This window comes from Ictalurus punctatus, chromosome 20, assembly GCF_001660625.3.
Source record: "Ictalurus punctatus breed USDA103 chromosome 20, Coco_2.0, whole genome shotgun sequence".
Taxonomy (NCBI): Eukaryota; Metazoa; Chordata; class Actinopteri; order Siluriformes; family Ictaluridae; genus Ictalurus; species Ictalurus punctatus.
Window position 1 is genome coordinate 18,779,618 of NC_030435.2, and position 15,929 is coordinate 18,795,546.

Sequence of the window (15,929 nt, forward strand, 5' to 3'; positions counted from 1 at the left end):
CAAAACGAGGGCCCATTACAACGCTCGCTACTCTGTGTCACATCCAAATCCTTCTCCAAGTGACGGTCTTAGCAAACTCACGAGCCTCTCAAACGGATACCAAACACAGTAAGGGAAAAAACGGGCACCCTCACACGGGCAGATTATCTTTCTGATCTTAGCAGCTGTGCCGCAATTAATCCAAATTATGAAAATTTATTTCGGCGGTTCACGCTGTGAAGGGACGTGCGGGGACCCCGACCACGCCATGCTGCGCAAACACGATTTCCAGCCGTCAACATCAACACTAAAAACAAGGCCAAAACTGGTGCAAATTAATATTTATCCTACTTCCGTCCCTCAGGAGCAAGGCAGCAGCCACCACAGCGCTTATGCATATTGAAAGTCCTGCTTCATTTGGATTACAGAAGATTGAACCGAATGCAAAAGTTCAGTGCTTCTGAACGTGACATACATTAGGAGCGCAGGAGAGAGAGAGAGAGAGAGAGAGAGAGAGAGAGAGAGAGAGAGAGAGAGAGAGAGAGTCGGATTTCATTTCATTGTTACTGCAGGATTAGCAGACTTCTATCTGCAGATGATGACTGCATTAATACTCTGCATATCTTCTCTACAGTGTCTAGATGTCAGTGTGATTGGGATATGGATTAAAGAAGCCTTCAAATCTCTAGCTGATGAGAAATGAAAAACCCTCGACAGACACCAGATGTTAATTTTTGACTTCTGGATCAGTTTTCGAAAGAAAAGAAAACCATATGCATCATTTCAAAGTACTCTAGAAAAAAACACCTTTTCCCCTTTAAGTGCATACGTTCTAAGAAAACAAACTTATAGAGTGTGGAATAATAATAATAATAATAATAATAATAATAATAAAGATAATGGAAAAACAAAAACAAAATGGTTAAATATTAAAGTAAACTAATATTTTAAAATTTCTTTAGATGGTTTTTATATTATGTAAATGTGCATGTCATATGAATTTTTGAACTTTTTCTGAATATCACTTCTATAAAAAAAAAAAAAAATGGTTTGCCCATGTGTAAGAAAACCCATTATACATTCTACAAAAATCTTATAATCTGAAATTTCATAAATGAAATTCCGTAACATTCAGATCTTTTTACTATTAATGACCAAAATCGCAGAAAAAAATTGTTATCTCCAAATTCCCACCGCCCGACCCTCCCCTGTTATATGACCGCTATCACCCAGAGAGGGTGAACGCTAACACGTGCATCCTCCAAGACATGTGAAGCCACCCAACGTCACAGGGCAGCATACCACACTTGGAGGAGAGCACTATCTGCCCTCTTCCGCATACATGTGCTCACAGGAGCTCACGATTGGCTAGTGTCGCTGTGACTGACAGGAGAAAGAATATGCCCTCCCTCGCACCTAGAAAGCACGGCTAATCTCTGCTCCCTTGGCTCCCGGTCACAGACGACTGTGGAATATTTTCGGGATTTGACAATAGAGGTGATTTACATTTTATATTTTCATGAAAGAGCTCTAAATCGACTGTCTGTGAGCCTGCGCACTATGCATGAAAGGGTTAACCTAAAATAGAAAGAAAGGCGACGGAAGACAAGCATCAAATAACGTCTATTATAACTTTGTGACTGGTTCTGGGATGTTTTTGATGTCTCTTTCTTCTTCTACAAGCCTGCAATGGAAATAAATCTGTGTCCTAATTGCAGTTTTCACTATGCTGGGTGCTTCGGTTGAAACACTCCTCTTCTTTGAAAGCAGAACACTGAGGGAGAGAAAGAACAATTTTGACACAGATTCAAAGATGGCCCTTGAACAGAAGGAGAGAGTGACAACCGTTTAAATTCGACATGCCGCCTCGCGCCGAACACCAGGCAAAACAGAATAATTGATATGATTTCCTATAATTAATTCATAGCGAAAAAACTTCACTAATGATGCCTTAGTTTTAAGTGGTACTCACTGGGGAGAAGATGATAAGCATATGGGTGGTTATCATTAGCTCGGCTGTGGGAAAAAAAACGCTTTGTGTTGAGGTGTTTCAACATTTTCGCTAGATAACCTCAAACATACTTCCAAACATATTAGCTCAAGGTGCTCAGATCCGTCCTATATTTCTGCCGAGAATGGCAACCGTGTCGATTTAGTATCGTCAGCATGGTTCGAGAAATAAATGTTAGCTGCATTTATATTTAGGATATGCAGAACGTGAAGGAATCCACCCTGAAACACATTAAATATGTTTACACTGAAATGGATTGCGATGTGTTTAGTGATTCGGCTTGGTGTTTAATCTGAGAAAAAATTTCACCCATTTCAAACACAAAAAAAAAAAAAGGAACGGTCAGGTTTCACTGGTCGCACCTAAAAAACGAAACAGCACTCTAACGTTGAAGTGGTGGAGACCTTGGGGCAAACATTGGACTAGAATGTAATGAAACCATATGACAAACAGAAACGACTCGGCTCAGCTAGTTAGCGATCAACGAGATGTCGAGCACGATGGTAATAGTATGACAGTTGAAGTATTGGAAGCTGCTCTGTGTAGAGATGAAGACGTGATGGAGCTGGATGTACTTGGGCTATGTCCACATTAATGTGGATAAATTTGAAAACACATCTTTTTCGTCTTACGTTTTTGGCCTAGCTTCCGCACTTAGACGCTCTCCCAAGTGGATCGATTTGACAACGCTATTTTCGAATTGTATCGTGGACTGAGCAAACAGAAGTAACCCCGGAGGTGTTATATTATTATGATGACTCTGTTGAGATCACAGCATAATATTATGCCACGGTAGTAATACGATATAATCGTATTACAACACTTTTATATTAAAACTGTTCTACATAGTTTGTTACCTACGTAGTTATTTACTGTACCTCAGTTTGACTCTACTACTTTTATGGAATTGTGCTGTGACTACAAACCTCAGCCAATGGGGACGTATCACTTTAAAACTCATCCCTCAAGAGGACTGTCTGAGAATCACAAATTTAAACTCCAGCAGCATAAATAAAAAAAAATTCAACAGCAACTCGGCTCTAAATAACCCCTCCCCCCAATCCTATGATTTCTCATTTAAAAATTCTCATTTCATGGAGTACTTTTAACGCAAATATCAAACTCAAAACGTGTGTATTTGTGTGAATTTGTTTAAATAAATAAATAAATAAATAAATAAATAAATAAGCAAACGATTTAAAAAATGACGTATTTTAGTCATGTGACCCATTCGACTCAAAACAAACAAGATGGTGGACAACTGTTGACCAAAATGAAAATAGACCCACATGCATGTGAAAGAAGTTTAAACTCATTACAAGTTTCATTACAAAAGACAATATTGAAAATGAATATGCAAGTCAGTTCAGGGTGGATAAGTCAGTACGTTTACGTGGACAACAATAATCCGATATTAACCCGATTAAGACGATACTCTGATTAAGAAACTAGCATGTAAACAGCGATTTCTGATTACCTTGATCCGATTAAAGTCATACTCGGAGTAAACACAAATGGAATTAAGACATGTGGAGTATTCCTGCTTTAGCCGCGTTATCGACGTGCGTTACAGACATGTACACACCTTAATCACACTGTTAACGTCACCGCATTTTGCGACAGGACACGTACATACACGGCAGTGCTCAACCGTTTAACAGCAAACAAGAGAGCACGGCTGCGTCCCAAACCGTGTACTTACCTACTGTATAGTAGGTGAGATACATGTTATGACTACTATGTAGTAGGCAAGTAACTAGTTTTGGACGCAGCCCAAAGCTTCAAGCAGTCATCTATTAGCATAATATACAATATAAATAGTATAGCATGACACTGCACTTGATGCTTTCGTAAAGTTAAAAATGAAACCCCCAAAACTGTATACGGTTCCATAACGAAGACGAACTGTATGTCGATACGTGAAATTCTGGAGGGAACGTCGGATGACATAATGACGTGTGCGTTAATCGAACTATGTTCTATAACGTGTAAAACGGGAACATGAAATGAATATTCTAAAAGCGACTCATGTAAACACCTTAATCACAATATTGTCTTATTCCGAATGAATAAGACAGCACCGTCATCAATGATGACGGTGCTGTCACGACTCCCAAGAATCTCATATATAACATCTAATAAACTGACATAAATAAACACAACGTCTCATCTGTAATCACCAGGTCTTTCTACCTTCATAACACTCATTACATTGTTGCATACATACATTAAGTGAAATCAATATGAAGTGAATGCACGTCTGTGCAGCAATCTCAAATAGGAAATGTGACATACAGATGCTTGGAATGGCAGCAAACACGTGAAACAATGTGTGCGAGACAGACGTGACATCTGTTCCTGCGTCTCGCACGCTTCAGCGTCACACGCGCCACAGTGAGAGCATGCAAGGCGGGATGATCGCATTCTTAAAGCGTTTACGTTGGTGTCATATCATTAATCGTTAGCATCAGTCACACAGACAGATGACAGGAGGACGGAAAACATTTCACAGTCTCGTTCCACGCTGGGGGGCCGGATGAAAACGGCTGACGACGGGAGGCGAAAGGGTGTCAGTGTTACACGTTCACGTGTGTTTGTGCACTGTCGAATGCTTTCAAACATGTCATGGTCTATGCACATCACGTGACATAACCAAGGCCGTTTAAACTTAGTGGAAAGTAGCTGCTAAGCTGAATAGTACTAATTCTTTTTTTTTTTTTTTTTTTTTTTGCAATTGTAAAAATGACCTCAAAAGCTCAATGTGGGAGTTCAAGTGAGTCTTCAAGGGGGAAAAAAAGAGCACTGTCTTTGTTTCTCCACTTTGGTTGTTTTGATGAGATTTTTGCTTGTTTCATGGCTGTTCAGGAACAAGTGTTCATTACAGGGTTTGTACAGATTCTTCATACTGATTTTTTTTGTTATGAAGGACTACACAAGTGGTGTCCACACATCCATCCATTTTCTGTCCCGGGGGGTGGGGACTCAGGGCACGAGGCAGGGGACAAGCCATTGCAGGGCGCACAATCACACACACATTCACATACTACGGACAATTTGGAGATGCCAACCAGCCTACAACGCATGTCTTTAGACTAAGACTGAAACCCCAAATCACGGGGAGAATAGACAAGCTCCATACGCACAGGGCAGAGGTGGGAATCGGTCTGACAACCCTGGAGGATTTCACCGTAACGTCAGTACACTCCAGGTGAGTGACAGGAGCACTGTTGCCAACAACATTCCAGTGCAAAGTTGCTAAATGTCGCTAGATGATGTCATACGCTAATTAGCATATTTGTTACGTCATTGCGTTGTATTTGCATTCTGCCTAGTGTCAGCTGCTTACGTTTGCTTCTCTCCGACTCTCTGTGCTCGCATACTGTATTTTAATTCCCAATAAAGCTGTTCTCATTTACATATTTTTCTGTTTCTGCTGTCAGACAACTGAAAACAGTGACTGATACCCGACCCATTAAGAGACTACATGTTAACCAGCATTCAAGCCCATGCTGCTGCTCTGCACTGCTAAAATCATGATTTATAACCACCACGTCGTCTGACAAAACCACCAAACACATAAGTTAAAGACAACGGCTGCGCTGTGATTTCGGCTATATTTACATGTAAAAGGATCACTGAGAGACAAAGTTAGAAGCGACTGAATGTGATGCTGCTCTTTTAACCTCAATGAAGAGAATAGCCGCAGAGAGAGAGAGCGAGAGAGAGAGAGAAGACAGAGAGAGAAAGAGAGAGAGAAGACAGAGAGAAAGAGAAAGAAAGAGAGAGAAGACAGAGAGAGAAAGAGAAAGAGAGAGAAAGAGAGAGAGAAGACAGAGAGAGAAAGAGAAAGAGAGAGAGAAAGAGAGAGAAGACAGAGAGAGAAAGAGAGAGAGAAGACAGAGAGAAAGAGAAGACAGAGAGAGAAAGAGAAAGAGAGAAAGAGAGAGAGAAGACAGAGAGAGAAAGAGAGAGAGAAGACAGAGAAAGAGAAAGAAAGAGAGAGAAGACAAAGAGAGAGAGAAAGAGAGAGAGAAGACAGAGAGAGAAAGAGAGAGAGAAGACAGAGAAAGAGAAAGAAAGAGAGAGAAGACAAAGAGAGAGAGAAAGAGAGAGAGAGTACAGAGAGAGAAAGAGAAAGAGAGAGAGAAAGAGAGAGAGAAGACAGAGAGAGAAAGAGAAAGAGAGAGAGAAGACAGAGAGAGAAAGAGAGAGAGTGAAAGAGAGAGAGAAGACAGAGAGAGAGAGTGAGACAGAGAGAGAAAGAGAGAGAGAAAGAGAGAGAGAAGACAGAGAGAGAAAGAGAGAGAGAAGACAGAGAGAGAAAGAGAGAGAGAAGACAGAGAGAGAGTGAGAGAGAGAGAAAGAGAGAGAGAAGACAGAGAGAGAGTGAGAGAGAGAGAAAGAGAGAGAGAAGACAGAGAGAGAGTGAGAGAGAGAGAAAGAGAGAGAGAAGACAGAGAGAGAAAGAGAGAGAGAAGACAGAGAGAGAAAGAGAGAGAGAGAGAGAGAAGACAGAGAGAGAGAGTGAGAGAGAGAGAGAGTGAAAGAGAGAGAGAAGACAGAGAGAGAGAGAGTGAGAGAGAGAGGTGTATCTGCAGCAGGAAAGCAAGACCTCATGCTCGCGGGGCCGTACTGACTGCTCTTTTCAATGGAAAGTTGCCCATGTTTGTCGAAGAGGTCGCTAGATTTGTCACTAGGTGCTTTTTTGAAAGAAAAAAAAAAGTCTGAAAGTCTAAAGGGGTCTGAAAAGTGGACCGGAGCTGTTTCTGTCACAATGAGTGAGTGAAGAGCAGGAGGGGGAGGGGCTGCAGCGGTCTGTCATATTTTGAGTGAAAGGATGTATTCGTTGTATTTTTGTTCGATTGAAAATAAACACTTTAGCGATTTTGTATTTAATGACTTTTTTTTGTTAGAATTCAAGCACGTTTTAAGCACCACTAGATAAAATATGCCTATTTTCAAGGTTTTCCAGTACATAAATTTCAAAAAGCCAAATTCAAGCACTTCAAGCACCTTGCACGAGCCCTGTTACTAGCTAATCAGGTTTGGAGTGACTCCAGGCTCCAAATCTAACTCTGGAGTCAGTTCGGCTTTAAGGCTGTGTTCTCCAGTAAGGTGAGATGAATTGGATGAAGGTGGTAGTGATGCACCGCCATCACCAGTTATCCTCTTAGACAGTCAAGGAATCTGAGCTTTTATATCATATCAAGTCAATATTGCTTTTCTCCTCCTGCAGTAAACCTCTTGCACTTCATATCCTTGAGCTCAGAGCATAGCTAGCTACGTAGCTTCGGGAAACGGGAAAAATACATGATCCTGATTGGTTAATCCTGTTTCTCACCGTAGCCAATAAAGTGTGAGTAAACAAATGAAGGGGTGCATCCATCCATCCATCCATCCATCCATCCATCCATGTTCCACACTGCTTATCCTACACAGGGCTGCAGGAAGCCTGGAGGCTATCCCAGGGAACTCAGGGCACGAGGTGAGGGACACCCTGGACAGGGTACCAACCTATCACTGGGCACAATCGCACACACGTTCACACAACCACTTACACACTACGGACAATTTGGAGATGCCAATCAGCCAATACAAGCATGTCTTGTCTTTTCTGGGGAGGAAACCGGAGTACCTGGAGGAAACCCCTGACGCACTGGGAGACCATGCGAACTTGCAAACACACAGAACACAGGCAGGAATCAAACCCCAAACCTAGTTTGTTACCTAGCTAGTGTATCTTAGCTTGATTATTTTCATGGAATTGTGCTGTGACTTCAAACCTCAGCCAATGGGAACGTATCGCTTTAAAACTCGTCTCCTGAAAAGGATTGTGTGAGAATCACACGTTTAAACCGTAGCAGCATGAATAAAAAAAGGTCCACAGCAACCCAGCTCTAACTAAGCACTTTGGTGAATACTACAAACAAACAAACAAACAAACAAATAAATAAAAACAACAACAACAATAATAATAATTTCCTTTTGAGGTCATTTTTAGTTTCATTCTCTTTTTTTTCTCACATTTCATTCTTAAACAATTTCACGTAGTTTTTTTTACACAAATCTGATGCAGTATGTACAATATTGCTAATACTGACTAACACAAACCTGACATGAACAGTTTAAACTGCGTGGCTAGCTGCAACATTTCTACATTTGTAAATATGAACCAAATGAAGTGTGTGCTTACCTCATTGATCTGATCCATAGTTAACATACAGAAGAGGAGAGGTCAGAGAGAGACAATGTGTGAGTGAGTAGCTCTGGGGGGAAGAACAGTACTTTTTCCAACTTCAGCATACATAACGCCACTAGCACAACAAAATCACACACTCAAGGGTATTACGCTACAGGTACAGGATGAGTAGAATATACAAAAGGTGTATATGGGACCAGTACACACACTGTAATATCACCCCTTCTGGCTATAGCAAAGCAGACGGCAGGGTGGGTTTTTTTTTGGAAAGCAGAGACAGTGTGTTTAAATGTGTGTGTGTTGTTTTGTGTGTGTATGAGGGCAGTGTCAGGGATTCTGCGGGCCTGCTGCAGTGCCTTAAGACAATTATGGATCAGGCCTGGAGGCTGTCTACAGCCCGGGGCATCTCACACCGAGTCTATTCCAGACAGGTGGCACTCACAGCCTGTATATTATTTACCATCTCGGCCTCTCTGATACTCTAGTACTGAGACTAATCAACAGATAGGAGAGAGATTAAAATCTAATCTAATCAAGAAGAAAGGAAACAAAGACAGAAAAAAGACAAGAAGGAAACAACAGAGGAGAGGATATAACAAGAATGAGAGGAGATGGGAAAAAGAGAAGAGACAAAATAAGCAGAGAAGAGAAGAGACAAGAAGAGAAGAGACAAGAGGAGAAGAAAAGAGACCAAATAAGAAAAGAAGAGAAGAGACAAGATGAAAAGAGAGAAGAAACAAAATAAGTAGAGAAGAGAGAAAAGAAGAAGAGCAGAGAAGAGACAAAATAAGAACAGAAAAGACTAAATGAGAAGAGACGATGCAAGAAGAGAAGGTAAGAGAAGACAAGAGACAAAATCAGGAGAGAAGAAGGGAAGAAATGAGAAGAGACAAAATGAGAAGAGAGGAGACAAAATAAGCAGAGAAGAGAAGAGGACATGCAACGAGATTCGATAAAATGAAAAGAGGAAGGATGAAACAAAATAAGAAAAGATCAGAAACATAGAAAAGACATAAGATAAGACAACCTGACAAGAGACGAGACAAGAAGAGGACTAGAAGTGTGTGTGTGAGTGAATGTGTGTGTGTGTGTGTGTGTGTGAGAATGTGTGTGCATGTGTGTGTGTGTGTGTGTGTGTGTATGCGCGCGTGTGTGTGTGTGTGTGTGTGTGTGTGAATGTGTGTTGCTGACACTAAATCAATTCACTGTAAGTGACTGTTTAGTGTTTTTGTCAGGCCCAGTCACATTACAGTGTGTGTAGTGTGTGTAGTGTGTGTAGTGTGTGTAGAGTGTGTAGTGTGTGTAGAGTGTGTAGAGTGTGCAGTGTGTGTAGTGTGTGTAGAGTGTGTAGAGTGTGCAGTGTGTGTAGTGTGTGTAGAGAGTGTAGAGTGTGTAGAGTATGTGTGTGTGTAGAGTGTGAAGTGTGTGTAGAGTGTGTAGAGTGTGCAGTGTGTGTAGAGTGTGTAGTGTGTGTAGAGTGTGTAGAGTGTGTAGTGTGTGTGGAGTATTACATGACTTGTGATAACAGAGTCCTGATTGTGCGACTGAGAGAAACAGTGCACACATTAGAGGCTGTGTGTTTCTTTCTCACAACGTTCTGCCTGCCAGAGCAGTGGAACGAGGCTCTCTTGGGAGTCCTGTGTGTGTGTGTGTGTGTGTGTGTGTGTGTGTGTGTGTGTGTGTGAAGGTGGGATTGGCATACTCAGTGCACAACCTACAAAAGCACACACACTACACAATGCTAAGCATGAAAGAGGGAGGGAGAAACACAAAGAAATCACGAGAGACAGAACACAACTTAATGCATTTATCATTAAAGGGTGCATTAACTATCCATAAGCAATGTGTCTTAGCTAAGAACATGAGAGACATGACAGAAAAACACACACACACACACACACACACACAGTGGTGCTACCTCGTACTCCTCTTTGAAGCCGTATCCCTCGGCGCACTTCATCTGGGTGACGTGCTCGAGCAGGTCGGCCACGCGGATGGCCGGGTGGAGCTGACCCGTCTGATAGGGCACGTCTGCCGCCTCACGCTTCCGGAGAGAGTGTGTGTGCGTGGAGTGTGTGGAGTGCATGGAGTGTGTGGAGTGAGCATGGGTGTGAGACTGCACCAGGCTGCTGGTGTCGCTGGCCACCGTCTGCGTCTCGTCTTAAAGAGAGACAAATAAGGAAGAGAAAAGCGTGGTGAAACTCGGAGAACACGTTAATACAAATTTAAAAAAAAAAGGCACACAGTCTTTTACAGTGTCATTACTATGTAATAACATGTAATAATGTCGGAATAGTGTCGACGTTAGTAATATTTTCATAATTGCACTGTAAAAGAAAGTGTCCATTTGGGATTTAATTTGATTGGACAAAACAACATTGCGAGGGAAGGGGAAGGGGGTGGATGAGTGGATGCAGAGGGAGGAACACGTTCCATTTACATCTTAACTTATTATTATTATTATTATTATTATTATTATTATTAACGCTTACTTCCTCCTATAGCTTCTCTATACCCTATAAATGAGTTCACCTCTCACATCTATTAGCCATTTGCTTCTCTGGATCTGAAATTCATTTTGATGACAAGATGAGGCACACGCACTGTCAGAAAACAGCAAAGCATGATGTGGATGTGTGATGTCACAATGACGCATTCGTTTCCTGGGCACGACACAAGCACGGAAACCCTTCATAAATAATAATAGTAATACATTTTTTTTTAAAAAAGAGATGACGTGGCAACATTTCGGACGTGATGCTGTGACATGCCATGCGAGTTCGAGGCACATGGTGGCGCTGGGGTTGATATGGGTGAGTGTGTGTGAGTGACAGGAGAAGGGGGGGGGCGGGAGGGGGGCCGAATGGTGGACAACTTTTTGTCTTTTCTTTTTTTTTTTTTTTTAAATGGAACACACAACCTCCTTCCCCCAAACAACAGGCAGACTGAGGAAACTTACCATTAATGGGGACTTTTTAAGCAGATACGTTAGAGGTTAAATGTGAAGAAAGAGCGACAGAGAGAAAGGGAAAGAGAAAGAGAGAGAGAGAGAGGAGAAGAGAGAGGAGACAGGGTATAAGCAACAATACACCAAAGAGCACTGGCACACTACAAGCTCTGTTCTCTAGCCTGAAAGCCTGTGATAGCGGGGTGCAGATTAAAGGACGCTAAGGTCATCCAAAAGGGCGATGAATGAGTTTGGACACACAGCGAAAAAGGATTGAAAATGAATTTCAAAATAGATACATATAACAGACTATGTCATCCGGGAATGTATGTTTTAGCTGTTTCGTTATATTTCCGTAAAAGAACATAAATACTTGTTATTAAAGTAAACCCGGTGATGTAAATGCATCTACCCCAATCATTCATTAAGCTGGATGGATCTTTTTAATACTACACTATATACTACAGTTCAGTACAATCTCTAAACTATTAGATACACAACTCTTGCCAACATCCTTTAATATTTAATAAGGTGCACTTTAACATCTCTTTATGTTCTATTCCCATTATGTTGGTGTAACATTACAGCAAAAACCTAGGGGCACATTTTCGAGTAAAAGTCTATAATGGAGTAAGAAAAAAAAAAAGGTTGCTTTATTATTCTATTTTATCATGGGATAAATGAACAAACACTAGCAAAAGAGGAACACAAAAACAAGTGGGGCAGTGGGAACTAGCTAGAGGCAGGCGTGACTTTAAAAAGAATTGAAGAGGAGGTTGCTTTGGGAGGGAGAAGATGGCGGAGAGAGAGAGTGATACGCTTGTTTTTTTTCTTTCTCCTCTTCAACTAAACATCAAAAAGTCAGACATATCTTCACTAGACTTTATTGCGTAAATATTCTCATCAGCAATGAGCTCATGTCGTGCGGATCGCTATAGTCGTGGATGCTAAACAAGCTGCTGCAACCATGGCAACAAGGCCACACACCCCTCCCCCGCCCTAAAGTCCGCTCCCCCTACATCCAGTCCACATGTCTGTCCATGCATATGAGAGGTCAGACAGGGTGTGACGTCACACGCACGACATGCAACGCGGATGGGATGGAGTGAAGCCCCGCCTGCTGACGGGAAACGGAAGGAGGAGGAGAAGCGACAGGCAGGTATGGAGATGAGGCAGCCATCTTTATTGGTAATAAGAAATACTACAATGACTACAAAACACAATGTCTATCTCGTTTAGCTGACCTAGGACTCTTTATGAATATATTAGCAGTGGTTATGGGAGGTGTGAACAAAAAGGTTTCTCACCTAAGATGGCAGTGGGCACAAAGGGGTCTGGACAGGCGTTAACCGTAAAGTGAGAGGGCGTGGTGGCCGATCGGAGATGACAGAGAGAAATGAAGAGAAGAAAAAGTATCATGGTTACAATGACAATCCAGTTTCAGAAAAAAAAAGAGAATAAAAACATCAAACTCATATATATATACACACACACACACACACTACCGGTCAAAAGTTTGTGGACACTCGACCGAAATGTTTCTCATGATCTTAAAAACCTTTTGATCTGTAGGTGTATGATTAAATGTTTGAAATCGCTGTTGTAGACAAAAATATAATCGTGCCGACATATTTGTTTCTTTCATTAGAAAACAAACATTTTATTTACAAAAAATATTTTTTTAAACGGGCGACTCAACGTGAAATATTCCAAAAAGCAGCCGATAAGTGTCCAGCGTTGGTGGGAACTCCTTTAATACTGTAATAATAAATAAAAGCATCTCAGGGGGATTCTTCAAGAAATCGGGTGAGAAAACGCCAAGAATACATTTCTGGAAATTCTAGGCAAAAAGGGGGTCTACTCGGTTAGATGCTAAAATACTAAATTATTTTGATTAATTTGGGATTTTTTTTTATTATCACAACTTAATTCTCATAGTTCCATTGTGGTAGCAAGATCGAGAGAGAGAGAGAGAGAGAGAGAGAGAGAGAGAGAGAGAGAGAGAGAGAGAGAGAGAGAGAGAGAGAAAGAACTCTGTGACTAACAGATAATACCATTTTAGCATTGGCTGCCACACAAACTTGCACTCTGGATACACGGTCACTGCAGTAGGACATTACTGGTGATGCATACATGTGTGCTCTCTCATAAGGCTAATCACGGATAAGTCACAAACTGCTACTCTGATAACTGCTGTTAGCGGCTAAATAGAGAGGCAGTGTGTGCTGTTACCTGGGTAATAGGAGTTGGGGAGAGTTGTGCTCAGTGTGTTTGTCTTCACCGTTAGAGAGCAGGGAGAAGATCCAGCTACAGGGCAACACACACAACATGCGAAATCTCTATTACAATCTGTATCCTCAATAGTGACGCATTAGCACGAGCGCTTCTTCATAACCCTAATGGTAACTACTGTAACTCCTCGGAAAATTCATTCACCTTAAACACACTAAACGTGTCGAGCATTTCTATAAGCACTCTTTTGCATATAATATTAACTGTCTTCAGTTCTAGTTCTGCTGTTCACTTCCTGTTCCTGTACGGATGACCACTTTTGGGTCTTGGACGATATACGGTACAGTAAGCACACTATAAACATACAGTATGTTTATACGAAGTCTTAACATTGTTTATATTGTGCAAGCTCTGATACTTACTACTCTGTTAGCCTTGTCAGTGTTACGACCATTTGCTCACTCTTGCCTTAACTTCAGTACTCCCTGGATTATCCCTGTCTGGTTTTAGATGGTGTTTAATAAACATCTGCACATGGATCCTAACCTCTCCCGGGTCTGATTGCTTACATTATCCATTTGTGTCCACTGTACCTTTCATTTAATGCCATAATGCACTACCAGTGACCTATTTAATCAAAATTAACAATAATAATAATAGTCCCTAAATTAAAATGCTGTATAAAAAAAATGGATGTGAATACCTGGCAGATTTAATTGATTCTGGGCAAATGGCTTGTGAATGCACAAGCATGTTAATCACAATAATCAGGACAAAACTATTTGCCATTCAGGGGGCCTTTAACATTTTTTAAATTTTATTTGAGTGGATTATGATTATAATAGAATGCATTGCTATTTCCAAAAAAAAAAAAAAAAAGCCCCAGTAATCCTTAAATGTACTGACTGATAAATATAAACTAATAAATAATTAACAAACTTGTTTGAACACGTTTCGTTACGTTATTGTTGCTATAGAACAATTTATACAGGGATTTGTATTGTGTACGCTTAAAAAAAAAACCCAAACCTTGTGTAATTGTTGATATGATGACGTTTTCTGCTACGAGATGTTTGTATAGCATTTTTGGAAGGAGTCTCCAGTGTCACTGCTTTGCAACTTTGATACAGAAGAGTCTTATACGGAATGCGTACGTTTATAAAAGAGACAATAAAAGGTCCTTTTATAACAGTCCTGCATGTGAATGGACAAAAGTTCAGTAAGTTTGCGCTTGGTCAGATGTTGGTTCTGTCCTGGTTCACCATCACAATCTGTGTTCGTGTTAGCAAACAGCTTAACCCACTCACACACAGCAAAGCCAGCGTCAGTGTCAACGGATCGATTAATCCGTCTAAAGCTGCATCGCAGACAGCTATCTGAGGACACGTCTGAGGGACAGGGATAAGACACCAGGTGTCTCGGTGTGTGTGTGTGTGTGTGTGTGTGCTTGTGTGTGAGCTTAATACAGGTGGACTCACAGCGGCTGTTCAAGTTGTGAGTGTCCATGAAGGAAAGAGCTTCATCGCAGTTAGTGCCCTGCTCCGTGTAGCTCTTGTCCATGGAGTTCACCATCACCGTCATCTCCTGCCGAGTGCTGCTCAGCGTCTCTTTACGCTTCTTAGCCAGTTTCCTTGGGAAACACAGTCGAATAGAAATTGAACTCGATCTCTAAGGACATTTTTATCCTCCCCGCTATGTTAAACAGTGAAACACAAACAAATATAATCCAGGGTTTCTATTGAAGTCAATGGGAATGCAGTCAGGTTAATATGTAACAGTAAAAATAAGATTTTCAAAACACAAAGCATTTTAGTGCACACAACTAAAAAGGAACAAAATGAGCATTATTCGAACCCTGAACTAATCAACGGGGCGAATCAGCATTAGAGTAATCAAAATGGAAGACATAATGATCTGCGCTTGATTGAGAGGGAGAGGCAACAGTCACAATTAAATTCTAATATAATTACAATCAATACCCCACCAAGACCCTTCTGGGAAAGCAGGCTCTTTGTAATTACAATAACACCGCTTCAAAAGCACTGTTTCTCTCCGCACGGTTTGTAAATCATCTCATACGTGCACATTGCTGACTTCGAAATGAGAGGAATGAATACTACAGCGAGGGTATCAGGTAGCAACGCTAAGCCAAATGGCTGTCGCTGGGGAGAGGAAGACGAGGGAGACCTAATCGAATTGTGCTCTGGTGGATCCATACCTATCAGACGCTAATTCGGTTGAGCAGCCTTTGTTTTGCAGAGGCTCTGATACGAATGGAAATGCAAACGAGGTAAAATTATCTGCCCAATCTGTGGGAGCGGAATTAAGAGATGGGAGGGGCTCCAGACCTACGGCCATGAGATGTGGAGCAGTTTGTCCTCGAGGGATAGACGCTAACATGATTTAGAGAAGTGCAGAGAGTCACGCCAAGCCACAGAGTGTGGTCATGCTGGAAGTTTGTACCAGCCGCAGAGCACATTATACAGCGAGCGTGTGCCAAGCCAAAGAGACGGGCAATGCTGGATCGAATATCGAGCATGATTGATGAGAAAGACCTGCAG

The 15,929-nt window shown here is 41.4% G+C and overlaps 1 protein-coding gene across 4 annotated transcripts in view; it reads right to left on the bottom strand.

The window, feature by feature from the left end:
- The window catches only part of LOC108280688 (receptor-type tyrosine-protein phosphatase mu), a 253,376-nt gene that overhangs the window by 41,225 nt on the left and 196,222 nt on the right, over window positions 1–15,929 (bottom strand). For all 4 annotated transcript variants that reach the window (XM_053673623.1, XM_053673622.1, XM_053673621.1 and 1 more), the window contains 4 exons: window positions 14,847–14,998; window positions 13,369–13,443; window positions 12,444–12,470; window positions 10,108–10,349 (listed from right to left, as the gene is read on the bottom strand). In XM_053673623.1, the coding sequence (XP_053529598.1) occupies window positions 10,108–10,349; window positions 12,444–12,470; window positions 13,369–13,443; window positions 14,847–14,998 (496 nt within the window). The remainder of the gene's footprint in view (window positions 1–10,107; window positions 10,350–12,443; window positions 12,471–13,368; window positions 13,444–14,846; window positions 14,999–15,929) is intronic.